We start from the raw sequence: 20,577 nt of genomic DNA on the forward strand, positions 1-20,577 counted from the left end.
AGTTTGGTGACTTTTTTCCAAATAATGCCAGAGTGGTGTGTGCATAGATCCTGACCGCAGGCAACAGAGATTTGTTTTCTGTTCATAATTCCCAGTTTGATGTTAACATCTTACATACTCAATTATTATTATTAATCGTTATTATTATTGTCAATCTGTGTATTATCTTATTATTTAGAATATGATCAAACTGTCTCGGCTCGGGTGACAATTTTATAATGAACTTAGAAATTAAAAAATAAAATAAATAAACGAAGGTAGAAAATAAAAAGAGCCCTATTTATGTTAAATTACTGATCATATGTGCGGCGGATTTGCGGAAACCATAGAGAAGGTACATCAGGAATGAAGACTCGATCTTTGAATCTAACTTACCGAAGTAGAGCCTTCTGCCTCAACCCTGTCTACCACGACGAAGAACATTCACCTAGAAAATGTCTTGTCCTATTGACAAAAAAAGACAAACAAATTGTGCTAGTCTAAACTGCCTAGAAATAAGTTAACGTTCTGGAAGGAGCTCTGTCTTTCTCCCAGAATAATACTAAATCCGTACACGCTTGTGAGTAAATACAATATAACATAATTTTCATCAAAGAAAAGTCACTGTATGCGTCAGACAATTTATTTTATTCATAAAATAGTACCCAAAGACAAGTCAGCATGTGGTATCACAGAACATAATAGCTTTTACAGATTCATTTTTTGACGACAGAGCAGCCAGCAGAGTCGCGGTAGTCGCACACCTGAGCTTCAGCATTGTATTCGAGGCCAGGTGGGCAATCTTGCAGCACTGCATTTCCATCGAGGTCGCACTTGTAGAAGGTACTGCAGTCATCAGGGTTTGGAAACTGCACGACATTGTCTGGGTCGGCAGGAGAGGGACATTCAGGTGGCGGAGTGTTCGAGTTTCCGGCTGGTTTGCCCACGCTACCACTGTTACCAGAAGAGACGCTGCAGCCAGCAGATTCGGGGTAGTCACAATAATGTGCTTCGTCATTCCACTCGAGGCCATCTGGGCAGGGGATCAGCACGGCTATTCCATCGAGGCCGCACTTGTAGAAGGAGCTGCAATCATCGGGGTTGGGGAAATGGACTACAACATTAGGGTCAGCAGGGAAAGGACATTCAGGTGGAGGAGTGTTTGATGTCCCAGCTGGTTTGCTTGCGGTGCCACTGTTACCAGAAGAAACGCTGCAGCCAGCAGATGCAGGGTAGTCACACACCTGAGCCTCAGCGTTGTACTCGAGGCCTTCTGGACACGCGATCAGGACAGGTTCTCCTTCGAGGCTACACTTGTAGAAGGTGCTGCAGTTGTCAGGATTGGGAAACTGTACAACATTTACTGGATCGGCGGGGAAGGGGCATTCAGGTGGAGGGGTATTTGACCTGGTTAGTTTGCTTGCGCTGCCACTTTTACCAGAAGAGACGCTGCAGCCAGCAGATGCAGGGTAGTCACACACCTGAGCCTCAGCATTGTACTCGAGGCCTTCTGGGCACGCGATCAGGACAGGTTCTCCTTCGAGGCTACACTTGTAGAAGGTGCTGCAGTTGTCAGGATTGGGAAACTGTACAACATTTACTGGATCGGCGGGGAAGGGGCATTCAGGTGGAGGGGTATTTGACCTGGTTAGTTTGCTTGCGCTGCCACTTTTACCAGAAGAGACGCTGCAGCCAGCAGATGCAGGGTAGTCACACACCTGAGCCTCAGCATTGTATTCAAGGCCTTCTGGACACGCGATCAGGACAGGTTCTCCTTCGAGGCTACACTTGTAGAAGGTGCTGCAGTTGTCAGGATTGGGAAACTGTACAACATTTACTGGATCGGCGGGGAAGGGGCATTCAGGTGGAGGGGTATTTGACCTGGTTAGTTTGCTTCCGCTGCCACTTTTACCAGAAGAGACGCTGCAGCCAGCAGATGCAGGGTAGTCACACACCTGCGCCTCAGCATTGTACTCAAGGCCTTCTGGACACGCGATCAGGACAGGTTCTCCTTCGAGGCTACACTTGTAGAAGGTGCTGCAGTTGTCAGGATTGGGAAACTGTACAACATTTACTGGATCGGCGGGGAAGGGGCATTCAGGTGGAGGAGTATTTGACCTTCTTTTTAGTTTGCTTGCGCTGCCACTTTTACCAGAAGAAACGCTGCAGCCAGCAGACGCAGGGTAGTCACATACCTGAGCCTCAGCATTGTATTCCAGGCCTTCTGGACACGCGATCAGGACAGGTTCTCCTTCGAGGCTACACTTGTAGAAGGTGCTGCAGTTGTCAGGGTTGGGAAACTGTACAACATTCACTGGATCGGCGGGGAAGGGGCATTCAGGTGGAGGAGTGTTAGAGTTACCGGCTGGTTTGCCCCCACTGCCACTGCCACCAGAAGAGACGCTGCAGCCAGCAGATTCGGGGTAGTCGCAGGCGTCTGCTTCGTCATTCCACTCGAGACCTGCTGGGCAGGGGATCAACACCGGTTTTCCATCGAGACCACACTTATAGAAGCTGCTGCAGTCCTCAGGATTGGGAAAATGGACAACAACATTTGGATCAGCAGGGTAAGGACATTCAGGTAAAGGAGAAGATCCACTGGGTGTCTCATTGTTGGCTGATGTGCCCGCTCCGTCAGAAGAAGAAGATACTTCACACTTAGCATGCTCTGGGTAATCGCACTGGGCGGTTTTGCGGTTGAAGTGGAGTCCAGATGGGCAGGGCCGCACTAGGACGATGCCATCCCCAATGCATTGGTAGTACGTTGTGCAGTCGGTAGGGTTCCCGAAGGGACCAGACGGGACTGAGCAAGCCGGGTAGTTGCGCTTCACCTGGAACGAAGCATCTGTTATTACCATCTACGTGAAACCTTAGTGATTATAACTCTTTATTTTGTGCTGTGGTGCCTGAAAACGGCAATTTTACATTAACATTACAAAAGCTTGTTTCGTAGCAGGAAGGTATCATAGACGGGACCCAGTGTTGAAACTGTAATGGTGACGTACTTGCTTGTTGAGCGAGAGGTTCGTCCCATGAGCGGACGTCAGCAGCGCAGCGACGGACAGCAGGGCGAGCAGCACATTTCCTGTGGAAGGATTTCCCAGTGTTAGCAACGATAATTGACTGAAACAAATTTAGGTTTTTACCTTATGCAGCTGTCAAGATAACTATAGAAATAATGTTGTTGCTGAAAGCTGTTGGTTGCGAAATATTTTGTTTGGAGAGTCTTTAGGCTATTCTCTTACTAATTTGCACATGTTTACTGTTTTCTTTTGCTATCGATTTCGAGGCAACTACGCCTTCATATTGAGGCAAGTTAGCGTTTCCATCAATGTGATGTACCGCCACCAGTGTGTATTGTTAATGTACCGCAGTGTCCTCTAGCGTGGCCAGACAAGGAAAAGTAGTAAGAGAACAGACTTTATTCCCCATAACATCTGTGAAAGCAGCTCTACAGAAACGGGTTGACGAAATAGTCAATGCAAATAATAATTGATAAAGTGACAAGAGCGAGAGGATGATACAAACTGTAGCTACGTCATATAATATGAAATTGCTTTACAGATTAACTGATTTTTTACCGGGTAGGAGAAGAAAGGGGTATGAAGATGAAAGAAGATGGTCAATAACGCTTTTTAGCAGTATCTCTTACGGAGCTACTCTACTATCAAAACAACGTCATGAAAACCTCTGTTGTTCTTTGAAGTTTCTGTGTCTCTTCTATCATTTATGCTTTGTTGATGTTTCAGACATAACAAAGAATCATTTAAGTGGCTCAGGGGCTACATTTGTGGCTGATATACTTCGCTGGAAACATCATCCCTGATATCATCCAATTTATTTCTTAGCTGAGTGGTTGCCTGGCGGAAAAACACGTGGGGGAGCTGGGTTCAATTCCCGGCTGGGTCGGATATTTTTCTCCACTCGGGGACTGGGTGTTGTGTAGTCTTTATCATAATTTCATCGTCGCCGACACTCAAGTCCCAGAAGTGGCGTCAATTAAAAACACTTGCACCAGGTGGCCGGACTCCATCCAGGTGAAGATCCTGGCATAGCCCGATTATCATTATTATATACAATTAATTGAAATGAGTAAAGTGGCAATTTGTTGTCACAGTAGAACGTCCGCCAGAGGGTATTAGTGTTTTTCGGATTTAGTGTTGTTACCAGATCTGGTAGGGTATAGAAGGGGTGTGAACAGCGTCAGATACTGAGCGATTACTGTAAAGGACACAGAGATGTCGCATACCCAGGTGAGACACCATTATCAGCAGTTGACAGAGTTTCAGAGAGGCCTTATTTTGGCAGCCATTTGGCTCGCTGATCGAATCGTCTGATACCCAGATCCGTAGGACATTCATATGTGACAGTAATCTGATGTTGAACTGCATGGGAACGTTAGGGTAGGCATACACAGTCGACTCTGTCCTTGATATAGCCCAAGAAAAAAACGTCAAGGAGCGCAATGTCTGGAGAGCGGGGTGGCCAGGGTGTTGGACCGTGCCTTCCAATCCATTGATCCGGTCATTACTCCACTCTCCAGACATTACACCCCTTGATTTTTTTTTCTGGGGCTGTATCAAGGACAGAGTCTTCGTCTTGTTGATGTCGATGAACTGAAGGCTAGGATACAAGCTGCTGTGGGTACTGTGACAGAACACATGTTACAAAACACCTGGCGGGAACTGGAATACCGCCTCGACATTCTCCGAGCTACCAAGGGAGCAGACGTTGAGGTTTACTAACGTAACTGATCTTAAAAAAAAAAGAACAAAAAAAAAAAAACTAGTAACACTGACCTATGTAACGGCATCAAATGTAAATTATTATGTCAAACGGTTATTCTGTAAAAAATTGTTATAATCAGGGCAAGACTTTGTGCTCACCCTATATATAAATAACCTGGAAGATAACGTCGGAAATTCCATGAGGCTTTTCGCGGATGATGACGTCGTATGCAGAGAAATCGCGACGGGGCCAACTGTAACGAAGTGCGAAGGATCGACGCTTGGTGCTGGTAGTGGCAGTTGACCCCACACAAATGTAACTTAGCGCGAAAACATAGACAGAAAGATTCTTCATTGTATGATTACAAAATCGTAGAACAATCAGTTACTTCCATAAAATAATTTGAAGTACGAGCGAAGCGATTTGAAATGGAGCAACCACATAAAATTCAGCGCGAGTAAGGCAGATGCCAGACTGAGATTCATTCGAAGAATTCTCAGGAAATGTAGTCCATCAACAAATTTCGATCGTTTCTCGAGTATTTATCGTCAATGTTGGACTTGTACCAGACAGGACAGTAGAAGAAATAGAGCAGAACCAAAGGAGAACTACGCGATTCGTCATACGTTCGTTTAGTAGTCACGAAAGCATCACAGAGGCGATCAAACGACACCAATGGCAGAGAGGCGTTATGCATCACGATGTGGTTCGTTGTGAAATTTCAGAGAGCCTACATTTCTAGAAGAGTCAACAAATATATTGCTTCCTGCAAGGTATACCTCGCGAAGGAACCACGAAGACAAAATTAGAGACCACGAACTATTCATGACTGGAACGGGAAATAGGGGACACAACGGTGGTGGCTTGTGGAGTATAGATGTAGATGCAGGAAGGTAATTAAGCTAGTGTTGGTTTTTCGTAATACTTTCTTTGGGGTGAAATATATCATGGCTCAGGACATGAAGGCCCAAAGGTACCGACCGGCCGCCGTGACATCCTCAGCCCACAGGCGTCACTGGATGCGGATACGGAGGGGCATGTGGCCATCACACCGCTCTCCCGGCCGTATGCCAGTTTCCGAGACCGGAGCCGCTACTTCTCAATCAAGTAGCTCCTCAGTTTGCCTCACAAGGGCACCACGCTTGCCAACAGCGCTCGGCAGACCGGATCGTCACCCATCCAAGTGCTAGCCCAGCCTGACAGGGCTTAACTACGGTGATCTGACGGAAACCGGTATTACCACTGCGGCAAGGTCGTTGGCCATATCGGTACTTGGAAACGTCATAATTAAAAGGGTTCGGAAAAATATCAACAGCTTCTACTATATCACCGTCTTTCATTAATAGAAATGGTCACATTGCAGATCCTTGAAGAGTTGATCAGATGAAAATGAAGAAATGAAAAATGAAGATCTTCTCAATAACTGAAAACAATCCAAGTTAGTATACCCAATATATATATAACCATATTCTTGAAACTGATTACGAGTGTCTACGAAAGCAAACTAAAGAATACTGATCAAAAGTTGGGCGTTATTGGGAAGACCGAATTAAAGCTGGAGTGTAGATCACATCAGAATCGAAGGCTTACTCCAAGAACCAGATGGTAATGATGACAATGAAGATTTTCTGATTTTAGCTCACATATATTAAAAGCATTTCAAGATTATTTGGGGACATCCGAAGAAAGGAACCGATGCAGTGATGATGGTGACTACACTATGATTGTTGATTGAATGACTTACAGAGGATTTTCAAGCATTTTTTCCTCCGTAAAAGGAATGCAATTGTATTCATTCTTTCACAGCTTTCGCTGTGTCGAGGATACGAAGTATGGAATTAGCGATAAGGAAAATGAATTGTTGGTCCGTGAGAATAAGGACCAAAAAAGGTATAATTAACACTTGTGTAGAAATCCATGGCTCCATGTTTGGGCCTGTTCTATTCTTACAATACAACGTCAAATCTAAACAACACATATGCCCTAAGCGGGAATTATCAGTTAAAACAACGACACTCCAGCCAATGACATTCCAGGCCAAAGACGTGTCTGGAGACGCCCCGGACAACGGTGGGATTCCAACCCGTCTCCATCCATACGGCCTCATAAACAGGAGTGATGATCTGGAGTGGCATTTCTTTTAGCGTTATGCGCAGGGCTCTACAATCATCTCGGGATTCTGACGATCTAACTCACCGATTGGACAGAATCTGGTACGATAAGCCTCAGCAGGACATCCAACAACTCTGTCAAGCAGTGCCAAGCCGAATAACTGCTTGCATAAGGGACAGATATGATTCAGCGCGTCACTGACGTGGTAGGTTTGTGGAGCTCATTCTCTTGAATAAGTCATCCTGGTTTTCTGAAATGGTAATCAATTGTTTGTCTGTATATGTACATCATATCTACCGATTTTCGTTCCATTCGGGGAATTCTTTCGTGGTGCACCGTTTTTTCTTTTTGTGTGTTTATGAGACCGTATGGATGGTGATAGGTTGGAATCCCACCGTTGTCCGGGGCGTCTCCAGACACGTCTTTGGCCTGGAATGTCATTGGCTGGAGTGTCGTTGTCTTAACTGATAATTCCCGCTTAGGGCATCTGTGTGTCTGTGTGGTTTTGAAGTAGCGTAGCAATGAAATTTTTTAGAAGATAACCGTAATGGTCACAACCGAACTGAAAATTTACTTTATACATTATATCGATGAGCATCATCATCATCATCATCATCATCATTTAAGACTGATTATGCCTTTCAGCGTTCAGTCTGGAGCATAGCCCCCCTTATACAGTTCCTCCATGATCCCCTGTTCAGTGCTAACATTGGTGCCTCTTCTGATGTTAAACCTATTACTTCAAAATCATTCTTAACCGAATCCAGGTACCTTCTCCTCGGTCTGCCCCGACTCCTCCTACCCTCTACTGCTGAATCCATGAGTCTCTTGGGTAACCTTGCTTCTCCCATGCGTGTAACATGACCCCACTATCTAAGCCTGTTCGCCCTGACTGCTACATCTATAGAGTTCATTCCCAGTTTTTCTTTGATTTCCTCATTGTGGACACCCTCCTGCCATTGTTCCCATCTACTAGTACCTGCAATCATCCTAGCTACTTTCATATCCGTAGCCTCAACCTTGTTGATAAGGTAACCTGAATCCACCTAGCTTTCGCTCCCATACAACAAAGTTGGTCGAAAGATTGAACGGTGCACAGATAACTTAGTCTTGGTACTGACTTCCTTCTTGCAGGAGAGAGTAGATCGTAGCTGAGCGCTCACTGCATTAGCTTTGCTACACCTCGCTTCTAGTTCTTTCACTATGTTGCCATCCTGTGAGAATATGCATCCTAAGTACTTGAAACCGTCCACCTGTTCTAACTTTGTTCCTCCTATTTGGCACTCAATCCGTTTATATTTCTTTCCCATTGACATTACTTTCGTTTTGGAGATGCTAATCTTCATACCATAGTCCTTACATTTCTGATCTAGCTTTGAAATATTACTTTGCAAACTTTCAATCGAATCTGCCATCACAACTAAGTCATCCGCATATGCAAGACTGCTTATTTTGTGTTCACATATCTTAATCTCACCCAGCCAGTCTATTGTTTTCAACATATGATCCATAAATAATATGAACAACAGTGGAGACAGGTTGCAGCCTTGTCTTACCCCTGAAACTACTCTGAACCATGAACTCAATTTACCGTCAACTCTAACTGCTGCCTGACTATCCATGTAAAGACCTTTAATTGCTTGCAAAAGTTTGCCTCCTATTCCATAATCTTGTAGAACAGACAATAACTTCCTCCTAGGAACCCGGTCATATGCCTTTTCTAGATCTATAAAGCATAGATACAATTCCCTGTTCCACTCATAATACTTCTCCATTATTTGCCGTAAGCTAAAGATCTGGTCCTGACAACCTCTAAGAGGCCTAAACCCACACTGATTTTCATCCAATTGGTCCTCAACTAATACTCGCACTTTCCTTTCAACAATACATGAGAAGATTTTACCCACAACGCTGATTAAAGAGATACCTCTGTAGTTGTTACAATCTTTTCTGTTTCCATGTTTAAAGATTGGTGTGATTACTGCTTTTGTCCAGTCTGATGGAACCTGTCCCGACCCCCAGGCCATTTCAATTATCCTGTGTAGCCATTTAAGACCTGACATTTCACTGTATTTGATGATTTCTGACTTAATTTCATCCACCCCAGCTGCTTTATTGCACTGCAATCTACTGACCATTTTCTCCACTTCCTCAAATGTGATCCTATTTCCATCATCATTCCTATCCCATTCTACTTCGAAATCTGAAACATTACTGATCGCATTTTCAACTACATTGATCAACTCTTCAAAATATTCCCTCCATCTGCCCAAGGCATCCACAGGATTCACCAGCAGTTTTCATGATCTGCCCAAAATACTTGTCATTTCCTTCTTACCTTCCTTTCGAAGACTGCTAATTACACTCCAGAATGGTTTTCCAGCAGCTTGACCCATAGTCTCCAAACTGTTTCCAAAGTCTTCCCACGATTTCTTCTTGGATGCTGCAATTATCTGTTTGGCTTTGTTTCTTTCTTCAACATAACTTTCTCTGTCTACCTGGGTTCTGGTATGTAGCCATTTTTGATACGCCTTCTTTTTCCTTTTACAGGCTGCCTTGACTGTATCATTCCACCAAGCTGTTTGCTTCATCCTACTTTTACACGCTACTGTTCCAAGACATTCTTTAGCCACTTCTAGTACTGTGTCCCTGTACCTTGTCCATTCCTTTTCCAATGACTGTAATTGACTACATTCAACTAACTGGTACCTTTCTGAGATCGCTGTTATGTACTTGTGCCTGATTTCCTTATCCTGAAGTTTCTCCACTCTTATCCTCCTACATATGGACCTGACCTCCTGCACTTTCGGCCTCACAATCCCAATTTCACTGCAGATTAAATAATGATCAGTGTCATCAAAGAATCCCCTGAATACACGTGTGTCCCTCACAGCCTTCCTGAATTCCTAATCTGTTATTATATAGTCAATGACAGATCTGGTTCTCCTGCCTTCCCAAGTATACCGGTGAATGTTCTTATGTTTAAAAAAGGAGTTTGTGATTACTAAGCCCATACTGGCACAGAAATCCAAGAGTTGTTTCCCGTTCCTGTTGGCCCCCATATCCTCTCCAAATTTACCTATAACCTTTTCATACCCTTCTGTTCGATTTCCAATCCTGGCGTTAAAATCACCCATGAGCAGAACACTGTCCTTGTCCTTTAATCTAACAACTACATCACTGAGTGCCTCATAAAAACTATCCATCTTATCTTGATCTGTCCCTTCACAATGCGAATATACTGACACAATCCTAATTTTCTTGCTAGACACTGTCAAATCTATCCACATCAGTCGTTCGTTTACATACCTTATTGCAACTACGCTGGGTTCCATTTCTTTCCTGATGTGAAGCTCTACACCCCATTGTGCTATTCCTGCTTTGACTCCTGACAGGTAGACCTTGTATTCTCCCACTTCCTCTTCTTTCTCACCCCTTACCCGAATGTCACTAACAGCTAAAACGTCCAGCCCCATCTTACTTGCAGCCTCTGCCAGCTCTACCTTCTTCCCAGAGTAGCCCCCATTGATATTAATAGCTCCCCATCTAAGGAAGTAAGGCTAGCAACCTGCTTCCCTGGTACTTTAAATATGATGCTGGCAACAGTCGATGAGCATCAACAAAACCAAAACACAGAAAATGGAATGTAGTCGAATTAAATCAGGTGATGTTGAGGGAATTAGATTACGGATCGAGACACAGAAAGTATGACCAGTTTTAATATTTGGACAGAAAAATAACTAATAACGACCGAAGTAGGGGGGATATAAAAGGTAGGCTAGCAATGGCAAGAAAAGTGTCGTTGAAGAGTAGAAATATGTCAAAATCGAATGTATATTTAATGTTAGGAAGTCTTTTGTGAACATATTTGGAATGTAGCCAAGTATGGAAGTGAAACAAGGACGACGAATAGTTTGCACAAGAAGTGAATAGAGGCTTTTGAAATATGCAGCTACAGAAGAATGTTGAAGATTAGATCGGTAGATCGTGTAACTAATTGTGGAGACAAGATATTTGTGGCACAATGTGGCTAAAAGAAGGGAGCGGTTGATGGGAGACATTCTGAGACATCGAGGGACCATCAATTTAGTATTGGGGAAATGTGGGGAGGGGATGTAAAATCGTAGAAGGAGGCCAAGAGATGAATATAGTAAGCAGGATGTAGGATGCGGTAGTCGTTCATAGACGAAGAGGCTTGCAAGAGATAGAGTAGAACATAGAGCTGTATCAAACCAATCCTCGGACTGAAGATCACATAAAATAATATCGATGTTTATAATGTCAAATTAATACACTTCTGAACTGATAACAATGGAACAGCAGTCCGTCTGTTTATAAGCGCCTGGAATACCAAATTAGAAGGCCACATGACTTGCGAATGCGTAAACTGCGCCTTACCTGCCATTGCTGCGGTGTTGCGGCTGGAGAACGTACCACTGAATCAGACATGTGCTCTTATATACGTGTCGGGGTTGTACAGTGACGTAATTACTATGGCAGATAATCGCAATCTGCGACAATCGCCACCAAAGGCCTGGGCTTGTGACACAGCGTTGTGCTTATCTTGCAGCAGGTGTTGACAACCTGCGACATGTAAGGCCACACCACGCTGAAGTGCGGGATATGATAAATCTGCTTGTCAAGCAGCGGTTGATACGTATAGAGACGATTCAGGACGCCGTCGGTCGAGTTGCCCTTGCTGTCGGTGACTATCGCAATTCAGCATTGGTCTCTCTCCCTGTTACACACTTATGTTTTTCGTTTATGTACCGCTGTTTGCACTAGGTTTACACACATAAGCTACGAAGGGGCGACATGGGTCACACCTAATACATGCATGTAGTGTTTAAGATTATTACAAATGGCTGAAGCGGTTTCACCAATAAATCTTGTCTATATTTTCCGGACAATAATGCAGAAAAATCGTTTTGTTGCAGCAGTTTCCGCTTTTCTTTCTCTAGAGTCTGAAGCACAGCAGACAATAAATTTCACGCAAACGCCAAGTAATCTTACGTCATGTCCGAAAGTCATTCGTATCAATCGGTTAAAGCAATGGACAGACCGTTCAAACAAGGTTTCACAAACAGCACGTGTCAATTGCATGTGGTGTAGGTAGGTAATGTTTACAGCTCTGTGAGAGAGACCGAAAGCAAATCTGATCGTATGCGGGTAACTTTTGTACGTCGCATGCGGAAGTGAGCGGAGAGGTGAACACTTTTCTGGACTGATGCGTAAATGTGTAGCGTTTTTCCATAAGTTTAATAAACACAACAGGAGCACATAACAGGGACTTTATCATCAATAATATATTCTCCTTCACTGTTTACAACAGTCTGCCGACGCTGGGATAATTATTCGATTCCGCGACTGAAAAAATTACTTGATTTTGAGGCGAAGAACTCGTCGAGACATATTCGGAGCGTATATTCATCCGGAATGGAAGTTCCTTGAAGGTTTTTCGATAGAGAGCGGGAAAGAAGAAAATCTGAGGGAGGTAAATCAGGCGAATAAGGTGGGAGGGAAATGACTTCCCAAAAAATGGTCCAAATGGCTCTGAGCACTATGGGACTTAACTGCTGTGGTTATCAGTCCCCTAGAACTTAGAACTACTTAAACCTAACTAACCTGCCCGAGGCAGGATTCGAACCTGCGACCGTAGCGGTCGCGCGGTTCCAGACTGTAGCGCCTAGAACCGCTCGGCCACTCCGGCCGGCCGAATGACTTCACAACCCAACTCCTGTGTAGTATTTTTTGTCAGTCCAGCAGAATGCGTGCGGGCGTTATCGTGGAGTAGCATCTGTTCACGCAGTCTTCCTGGTCGTTGTTTTTGGATTGCGTCTGCAAAATGTCTCAGTTGTTGACAATAAATGTCCGCATTGATGATTACACCCTGGGATAGCAATCCGTAGTACACAACACTGCCGCTGCTGCACCAGATGCCTAACATGACCTCTTTGTGGATGTGCACAGGTCTTTGTACGGCAAGCTGCTGCATTGTTTGGGCTCAATCATTCCTTTCTTTTCCTTACGTTGGCTTAAAGACACCATTTCTTGTCACCAGTGACGGTACAAGATAGGAATAGGCGCTGTTGTTCACGAGCCAATTGATGACGAGCAAGCAGAGATGCACATATGGCCACACGCTGATTTGTGTGATTTTGACTTATTGTTAGAGCAAGCTGTACCCATGCACTCAATTTTTGAACCTCCCCATTGCAAGCAAATTTCGCACGAGTGTGGAATGACCAGTTCAAAACACACTTGCCAATTCTCGAATACAATGACGTCCATCATTATAGATTAAAAAAATGTTTAAACGATTTTCATCAAACCGCGAAAATCTTCCTGAACATGGTGGGCTATTAATGTCAAAACGAGCCTCCTTAAAACGAGAAAACCATTTTCTTGCCGTGCTCTGTCCAATGGCATTATCCCCATACAGGGTGCAAATGTTTCTGGCTGCCTCCGCCCCAGCCCTCTATTGAACTCAACCAGAAGAATAAGGAAGAAATAGTGGTTCTAGGCGCGCAGTCCGGAACCGCGGGACTGCTCCGGTCGCAGGTTCGAATCCTGCCTCGGGCATGGATGTGTGTGATGTCCTTAGGTTAGTTAGGTTTAATTAGTTCTAAGTTCTAGGCGACTAATGACCTCAGAAGTTAAGTCGCGTAGTGCTCGGAGCCAATAAGGAAGAAATGGAAATGAGCGTATGGCGTCGTCGGCCGGAAGGCCCCGTCCGGGGAAGTTCGGCCGCCAAATGCAAGTCTTATTTCAGTCGACGCCACAGTGGGCGACTTGTGCGCCGGTGATGAGGATGAAATGATGACGAGGACAATACAACACTCAGTCCACGAGCGGAGAAAATCTCCAGCCCGTCCGAGAATCGAACCCGGGCCCACTGCACGGGAGGCAAGCACGTTACCACCCAGCTAAGCAAACGGAAAATAAGTCGGAAATGATCCAATTTCTGCACTTGTCACACCATTTTCTAGTGTCAACAGCTGCACTCACTATCAGCAAATGACAAAATGATGTACGTAAACTCAAACAGCAACAGTAGACTACAAATAAAAGACAATCGATGAATAAACCCGTAACAACCGGAATATCAAAATGCAGAACGAAAACGCTAGCAACTTGTGCACCAACATAATGCGAACTAAACGTTTGTTACTTGCAATTGCTGCAAGCTCTGACATCGGAGTATTATAGAAGACTACACATGGAATTGGTAGTTGATGGACTTGGTGAGAAACATTTCCTTGCTGATGAAGCAACGTCATTTTAGAATGGTGTGGTGGATAGAGTGTGTCCGTGTCTGGGACGCAGAAAATCCTTGCGCTATAGCAAAGTACATTCACACTTCACCAAAATTTAGTGTATTCTGTACAGATCCACAGTTTAAGGTTTGTAGCACATATTTCTTCATCTGTCAACTTGTTACCGGTTACGTGTGTGTAGGCATAAGGCAAAATACGTTATTCCGTGGGAACATACCAACCTCACCTACCAACAGGACGGTACTCCACACGTTTTTAACATACAATGAGGTGCGAAAAGTAATGGGATAGCGATATGCAAATACATAGATGGCAGTAGTATCGCTTACAAGAGACATAAAATGGCAGTGCAGTGATGGAGCTGTCATTTGTACTCAGGTGATCCATGTGAAAAAGGTTTCGGACGTGGCTATATAAGCACGACTGGAATTGAGAGATAGTAGACGGAGCTTCCGAAGTCCAAAGTGTCAAGAGAGTACCGCGAATAACGAATTTCAGACATTACTTCTCACCACGAATGACGCAGTGGCCGACGGCCTTCGCTGAACGACGGAGAGCAGCCCCGTTTGCTTAGAGGTATCAGTGCTGACAGACAAGTAGCACAGCGTGAAATAACCACAGAAATCAATGTGGGGCGTACGACGAATGTACCAGTTCGGATAGTGCTGCGAAATTTGGCATTAATGGGGTATGGCAGCTGACGACCGGCGCGAGCACCTTTGTTAGCAGCACGACAGCACGACATCACCTGCAGAGTCTCTCTTGGGCTAGACGACTGGAAAACCGTGACCTGGTCCCCTGAATTTCGAATTCTGTTGGTAAGAGGTGATGGTAGCGTCTGAGTGTGGCGAAGACTACACGAAACCATTTACCCAGGTTGTCAACCAGGTATCGTGCAAGCTGGCGCTGGCTCCTTAAAGATGTGGGCTGTGTTACGTGGTCCTTTAGTCCAATGAACCGATCATTGACTGGAAAATGTCATGTTCTGCTACTTGGAGACCATTATTAGCTATTTTTGGACATCATGTTCCCAAACAATGATGGAATTTTTATGGATCACATTGTGCCATATCACTGGTTCACAACTGTTTGCGATTGGTTTGAAGAACATTCTGGCCAGTTCGAGCGGATGACTTGGCCACAGAGATCGCCCGGCATGAATCCCATCGAACATTTATGGGACATAATCGAGAGGTCAGTTCGTGCACAAAATCCTTCACCAGTAACACTTTAGCAATTATGGGCGGTTACAGCGGCAGCGTGGCTCAATACTTCTGCAGGAGACGTCCAACGACTTGTTGAGTCCACGACGTATAGACTTGCTGCACTACATCGGGCAAGAGAAGGTCCAACACGATTTTAGAAGGTACCCCATGACTTTTGTCACCTCAGTGTATTACATATGTAATAACATTTTTGCCTTTGTTTGATTAAATTTTACTGCACCAAATGTAGGTTTAAAAGGTTTAGAATTCTACCGAAAATTTCTAGTGTTATATTATTACATACGTTTATCAGTGTATTCTGGTGTATTGAAACCAAAGAGTTTATTACCACCACAAAAATAAGCGATAATTGTAAAAGTTAGGTAGTTTCAGACTCATGTAAGATTCCAATGTATGTTTGAATAAGACTCGGTAGTAAAAGTTATCAATTCGTATGCAAAAGTGTTTTGTTGTATTATAATTGCAAGGATGAGGTACGGGAGACAATAGCACATACAGTGAAATAATTTTTCACCTCACCCTGTACGTTAATGTAACAGAAAGAGCAAAATTTATGACGGCGTGAATATTAACAAGGGAACCTCCCCATCGCACCCCCCTCAGATTTAGTTATAAGCTGGCACAGTGGAAAGGCATTGAAAAACTGAACCCAGATCGATCGAGAACACAGGAAGAAGTTGTGTGGAACTATGAAATAATAAGCAAAATATACAAACTGAGTAGTCCATGCGCAAGATATGCAACATCAAGGATAGTGTGAGCTCAAGAGCGCCGTGGTCCGGTGGGTAGCGTGAGCAGCTGCGGAACGAGAGGTCACTGGTTCAAGTCTTTCCTCGAGTGAAAAGTTTACTTTCTTTATTTTCGCAAAGTTATCTACATCTACATCTACATCTACATTTATACTCCGCAAGACACCCAACGGTGTGTGGCGGAGGGCACTTTACGTGCCACTGTCATTACCTCCCTTTCCTGTTCCAGTCGCGTATGATTCGCGGGAAGAACGACTGTCTGAAAGCCTCCGTGCGCGCTCTAATCTCTCTAATTTTACATTCGTGATCTCCTCGGGAGGTATAAGTAGGGGGAAGCAATATATTCGATACCTCATCCAGAAACGCACCCTCTCGAAACCTGGCGAGCAAGGTACACCGCGATGCAGAGCGCCTCTCATGCAGAGTCAGCCACTTGAGTTTGTTAAACATCTCCGTAACACTATCACGGTTACCAAATAACCCTGTGACGAAACGCGCCGCTCTTCTTTGGATCTTCTCTACCTCCTCCGTCAACCCGATCTGGTACGGATCCCACACTGATGAGCAATACTCAAGTATAGGTCGAACAAGTGTTTTGTAAGCCACCTCCTTTGTTGATGGACTACATTTTCTAAGGACTCTCCCAATGAATCTCAACCTGGTACACGCCTTACCAACAATTAATTTTATATGATCATTCCACTTCAAATCGTTCCGCACGCATACTCCCAGATATTTTACAGAAGTAACTGCTACCAGTGTTTGTTCCGCTATCATATAATCATACAATAAAGGATCCTTCTTTCTATGTATTCGCAGTACATTACATTTGTCTATGTTAAGGGTCAGTTGCCAGTCCCTGCACCAAGTGCCTATCCGCTGCAGATCTTCCTGCATTTCGCTACAATTTTCTAATGCTGCAACTTCTCTGTATACTACAGCATCATCCGCGAAAAGCCGCATGGAATATCCGACACTATCTACTAGGTCATTTATATATATTGTGAAAAGCAATGGTCCCATAACACTCCCCTGTGGCACGCCAGAGGTTACTTTAACGTCTGTAGACGTCTCTCCATTGATAACAACATGCTGTGTTCCGTTTGCTAAAAACTCTTCAATCCAGCCACACAGCTGGTCTGATATTCCGTAGGCTCTTACTTTGTTTATCAGGCGAGGCGACAGTGCGGAACTGTATCGAACGCCTTCCGGAAGTCAAGAAAAAGAGCATCTACCTGGAAGCCTGTATCTAATATTTTCTGGGTCTCATGAACAAATAAAGCGAGTTGGGTCTCACACGATCGCTGTTTCCGGAATCCATGTTGATTCCTACGTAGTAGATTCTGAGTTTCCAAAAACGACATGATATTCGAGCAAAAAACATGTTCTAAAATTCTACAACAGATCGACGTCAGAGATATAGGTCTATAGTTTTGCGCATCTGCTCGACGACCCTTCTTGAAGACTGGGACTACCTGTGCTCTTTTCCAATCATTTGGAACCTTCCGTTCCTCTAGAGACTTGCGGTACACGGCTGTTAGAAGGGAGGCAAGTTATTTCGCGTACTCTGTGTAGAATCGAATTGGTATCCCGTCAGGTCCAGTGGACTTTCCTCTGTTGAGTGATTCCAGTTGCTTTTCTATTCCTTGGACACTTATTTCGATGTCACCCATTTTTTCGTTTGTGCGAGGATTTAGAGAAGGAACTGCAGTGCGGTCTTCCTCTGTGAAACAGCTTTGGAAAAAGGTGTTTAGTATTTCAGCTTTACGCGTGTCATCCTCTGTTTCAATACCTTCATCATCCCGAAGTGTCTGGATATGCTGTTTCGAGCCACTTACTGATTTAACGTAAGACCAGAACTTCCTAGGACTTTATGTCAAGTCGGTACATAGAATTTTACTTTCGAATTCACTGAACGCTTCACGCATAGCCCTCCTTACGCTAACTTTGACATCGTTTAGCTTCTGTTTGTCTGAGAGGTTTTGGCTGCGTTTAAACTTGGAGTGAAGCTCTCTTTGCTTTCACAGTAGTTTTCTAACTTTGTTGTTGTACCACGGTGGGTTTTTCCCGTCCCTCACAGTTTTACTCGGCACGTACCTGTCTAAAACGCATTTTACGATTGCCTTGAACTTTTTTCATAAACACTCAACATTGTCAGTGTCGGAACAGAAATTTTCGTTTTGATCTGTTAGGTAGTCTGAAATCTGCCTTCTATTACTCTTGCTAAACAGATAAACCTTCCTCCCTTTTTTTATATTCCTATTAACTTCCATATTCAGGGATGCTGCAACGGCCTTATGATCACTGATTCCCTGTTCAGCACATACAGAGTCGAAAAGTTTGGGTCTGTTTGTTATCAGTAGATCCAAGATGTTATCTCCACGAGTCGGTTCTCTGTTTAATTGCTCGAGGTAATTTTCGGATAGTACACTCAGTATAATGTCACTCGATGCTCTGTCCCTACTACCCGTCCTAAACATCTGAGTGTCCCAGTCTATATCTGGTAAATTGAAATCTCCACCTAAGACTATAACATGCTGAGAAAATTTATGTGAAATGTATTCCAAATTTTCTCTCAGTTGTTCTGCCGCTAATGCTGCTGAGTCCGGAGGTCGGTAAAAGGAGCCAATTATTAACCTAGCTCGGTTGTTGGGTGTAACCTCCACCCATAATAATTCACAGGAACTATCCACTTCTACTTCACTACAGGATAAACTACTACTAACAGCGACGAACACTCCACCACCGGTTGCATGCAATCTATCCTTTCTAAACACCGTCTGTAGCTTTGTAAAAATTTCGGCAGACTTTATCTCTGGCTTCAGCCAGCTTTCTGTACCTGTAACGATTTCAGCTTCGGTGCTTTCTATTAGCGCTTGAAGTTCCGGTACTTTACCAACGCAGCTTCGACAGTTAACAATTACAATACCGATTGCTGCTTGGTCCCCGCATGTCCTGACTTTGCCCCGCACCCGTTGAGGCTGTTGCCCTTTCTGTACTTGCCCAAGGCCATCTAACCTAAAAAACCGCCCAGCCCACGCCACACAACCCCTGCTACCCGTGTAGCCGCTTGTTGCGTGTAGTGGACTCCTGACCTATCCAGCGGAACCAGAAACCCCACCACCCTATGGCGCCAGTCGAGGAATCTGCAGCCCACACGGTCGCAGAACCGTCTCAGCCTCTGATTGAGACCCTCCACTCGGCTCTGTACCAAAGGTCCTCAGTCAGTCCTGTCGACGATGCTGCAGATGGTGAGCTCTGCTTTCATCCCGCTAGCGAGACTGGCAGTCTTCACCAAATGAGATAGCCGCCGGAAGCCAGAGAGGATTTCCTCCGATCCATAGCGACACACATCATTGGTGCCGACATGAGCGACCACTTGCAGATGAGTGCACCCTGTACCCTTCATGGCATCCGGAAGGACACTTTCCACATCTGGAATGACTCCCCCCGTTATGCACACGGAGTGCACATTGGTTTTCTTCCCCTCTCTTGCTGCCATATCCCTAAGGGGCCCCATTATGCGCCTGACGTTGGAGCTCCCAACTACCAGTAAGCGGTCTGCGACCGCCCGGATCTTGCAGACTGAGGGGCAACCTCTGGAACAGGACAAGCAGCCATGTCAGGCCGAAGATCAGTAGCAGCCTGAGACAGAGCCTGAAACCGGTTCGTCAGACAAACTGGAGAGGCCTTCCGTTCAGCCCTCCGGAATGTCTTTCGCCCCCTGCCACACCTTGAGACGATCTCCCACTCTACCACAGGTGAGGGATCAGCCTCAATGTGGGCAGTATCCCGGGCAACCACAGTCGTAGTCCGATCGGGGGATGCGTGGGACGAGCTGGCCGTCCCCGACAAACCCCCATCCAGACCCGCACAGTGATGCCCATTGGCAACAGCCTCAAGCTGTGTGACCGAAGCCAACACTGCCTGAAGCTGGGAGCAAAGGGATGCCAACTCAGCCTGCATCCGAACACAGCAGTTGCAGTCCCTATCCATGCTAAAAACTGTTGTGCAAAGAACGTCTAAACTAATCTACAGAGAGCGCAAACAAATCGACACAAAATTTAAACGGTTATTAAAATACAAGATTGCCTAGTAAATGCAGTAATGCTGCTACTTGCGCACTGCTGACACACTGCTCGGTGGTGGAAGGAGACTACGCGATTTTACACTATTCAGGAACTAAAACGCGATGCTACAACTCTCAAATACTACAATACGCCCGAAATTTGTGAATTAAACAATGCAAGTACCAAAAACACGCAAAGATATTAAGAATTAAACTATGTAACAAATGAGTGAGCTAGGAGTATACGACTTGCTGCTGCAGCTGCTTATCCAACGGCGGCAGGGAGCACACTGACTGACCAACCGACACTGGCCGTTCAAAACAAAAACAGAAGACAAACGACTACGCGAATTTACACTATTCAGGTACTAAAACGCGATGCTACAACTCTCAAATACTATAATACGCCCGAAAATTATGAATTAAACAATGCAAGT

General features: G+C 44.8%; 1 protein-coding gene across 2 annotated transcripts; it reads right to left on the reverse strand.

Annotated features, from left to right (window-relative positions):
* Positions 1-608: 608 nt before the first annotated feature.
* On the reverse strand, positions 609-11,250 carry LOC126175214 (probable chitinase 10). 2 transcript variants are annotated; one of them, XM_049921843.1, is made up of 5 exons: positions 11,218-11,250; positions 2,985-3,064; positions 2,175-2,810; positions 1,461-1,697; positions 609-1,223 (listed from the first exon to the last, which is right to left on the reverse strand). In XM_049921843.1, exons 1-5 carry the CDS (start codon positions 11,222-11,224, stop codon positions 696-698), a joined length of 1,488 nt encoding a protein of 495 aa, XP_049777800.1. In that variant the 5' UTR covers positions 11,225-11,250; the 3' UTR covers positions 609-695. The 2 variants fall into 2 exon arrangements, with proteins under 2 accessions (XP_049777800.1, XP_049777799.1); XM_049921842.1 differs by having other exon boundaries at positions 609-1,697.
* Positions 11,251-20,577: the final 9,327 nt, after the last annotated feature.

This window comes from Schistocerca cancellata, chromosome 3, assembly GCF_023864275.1.
Source record: "Schistocerca cancellata isolate TAMUIC-IGC-003103 chromosome 3, iqSchCanc2.1, whole genome shotgun sequence".
Classification (NCBI taxonomy): Eukaryota; Metazoa; Arthropoda; class Insecta; order Orthoptera; family Acrididae; genus Schistocerca; species Schistocerca cancellata.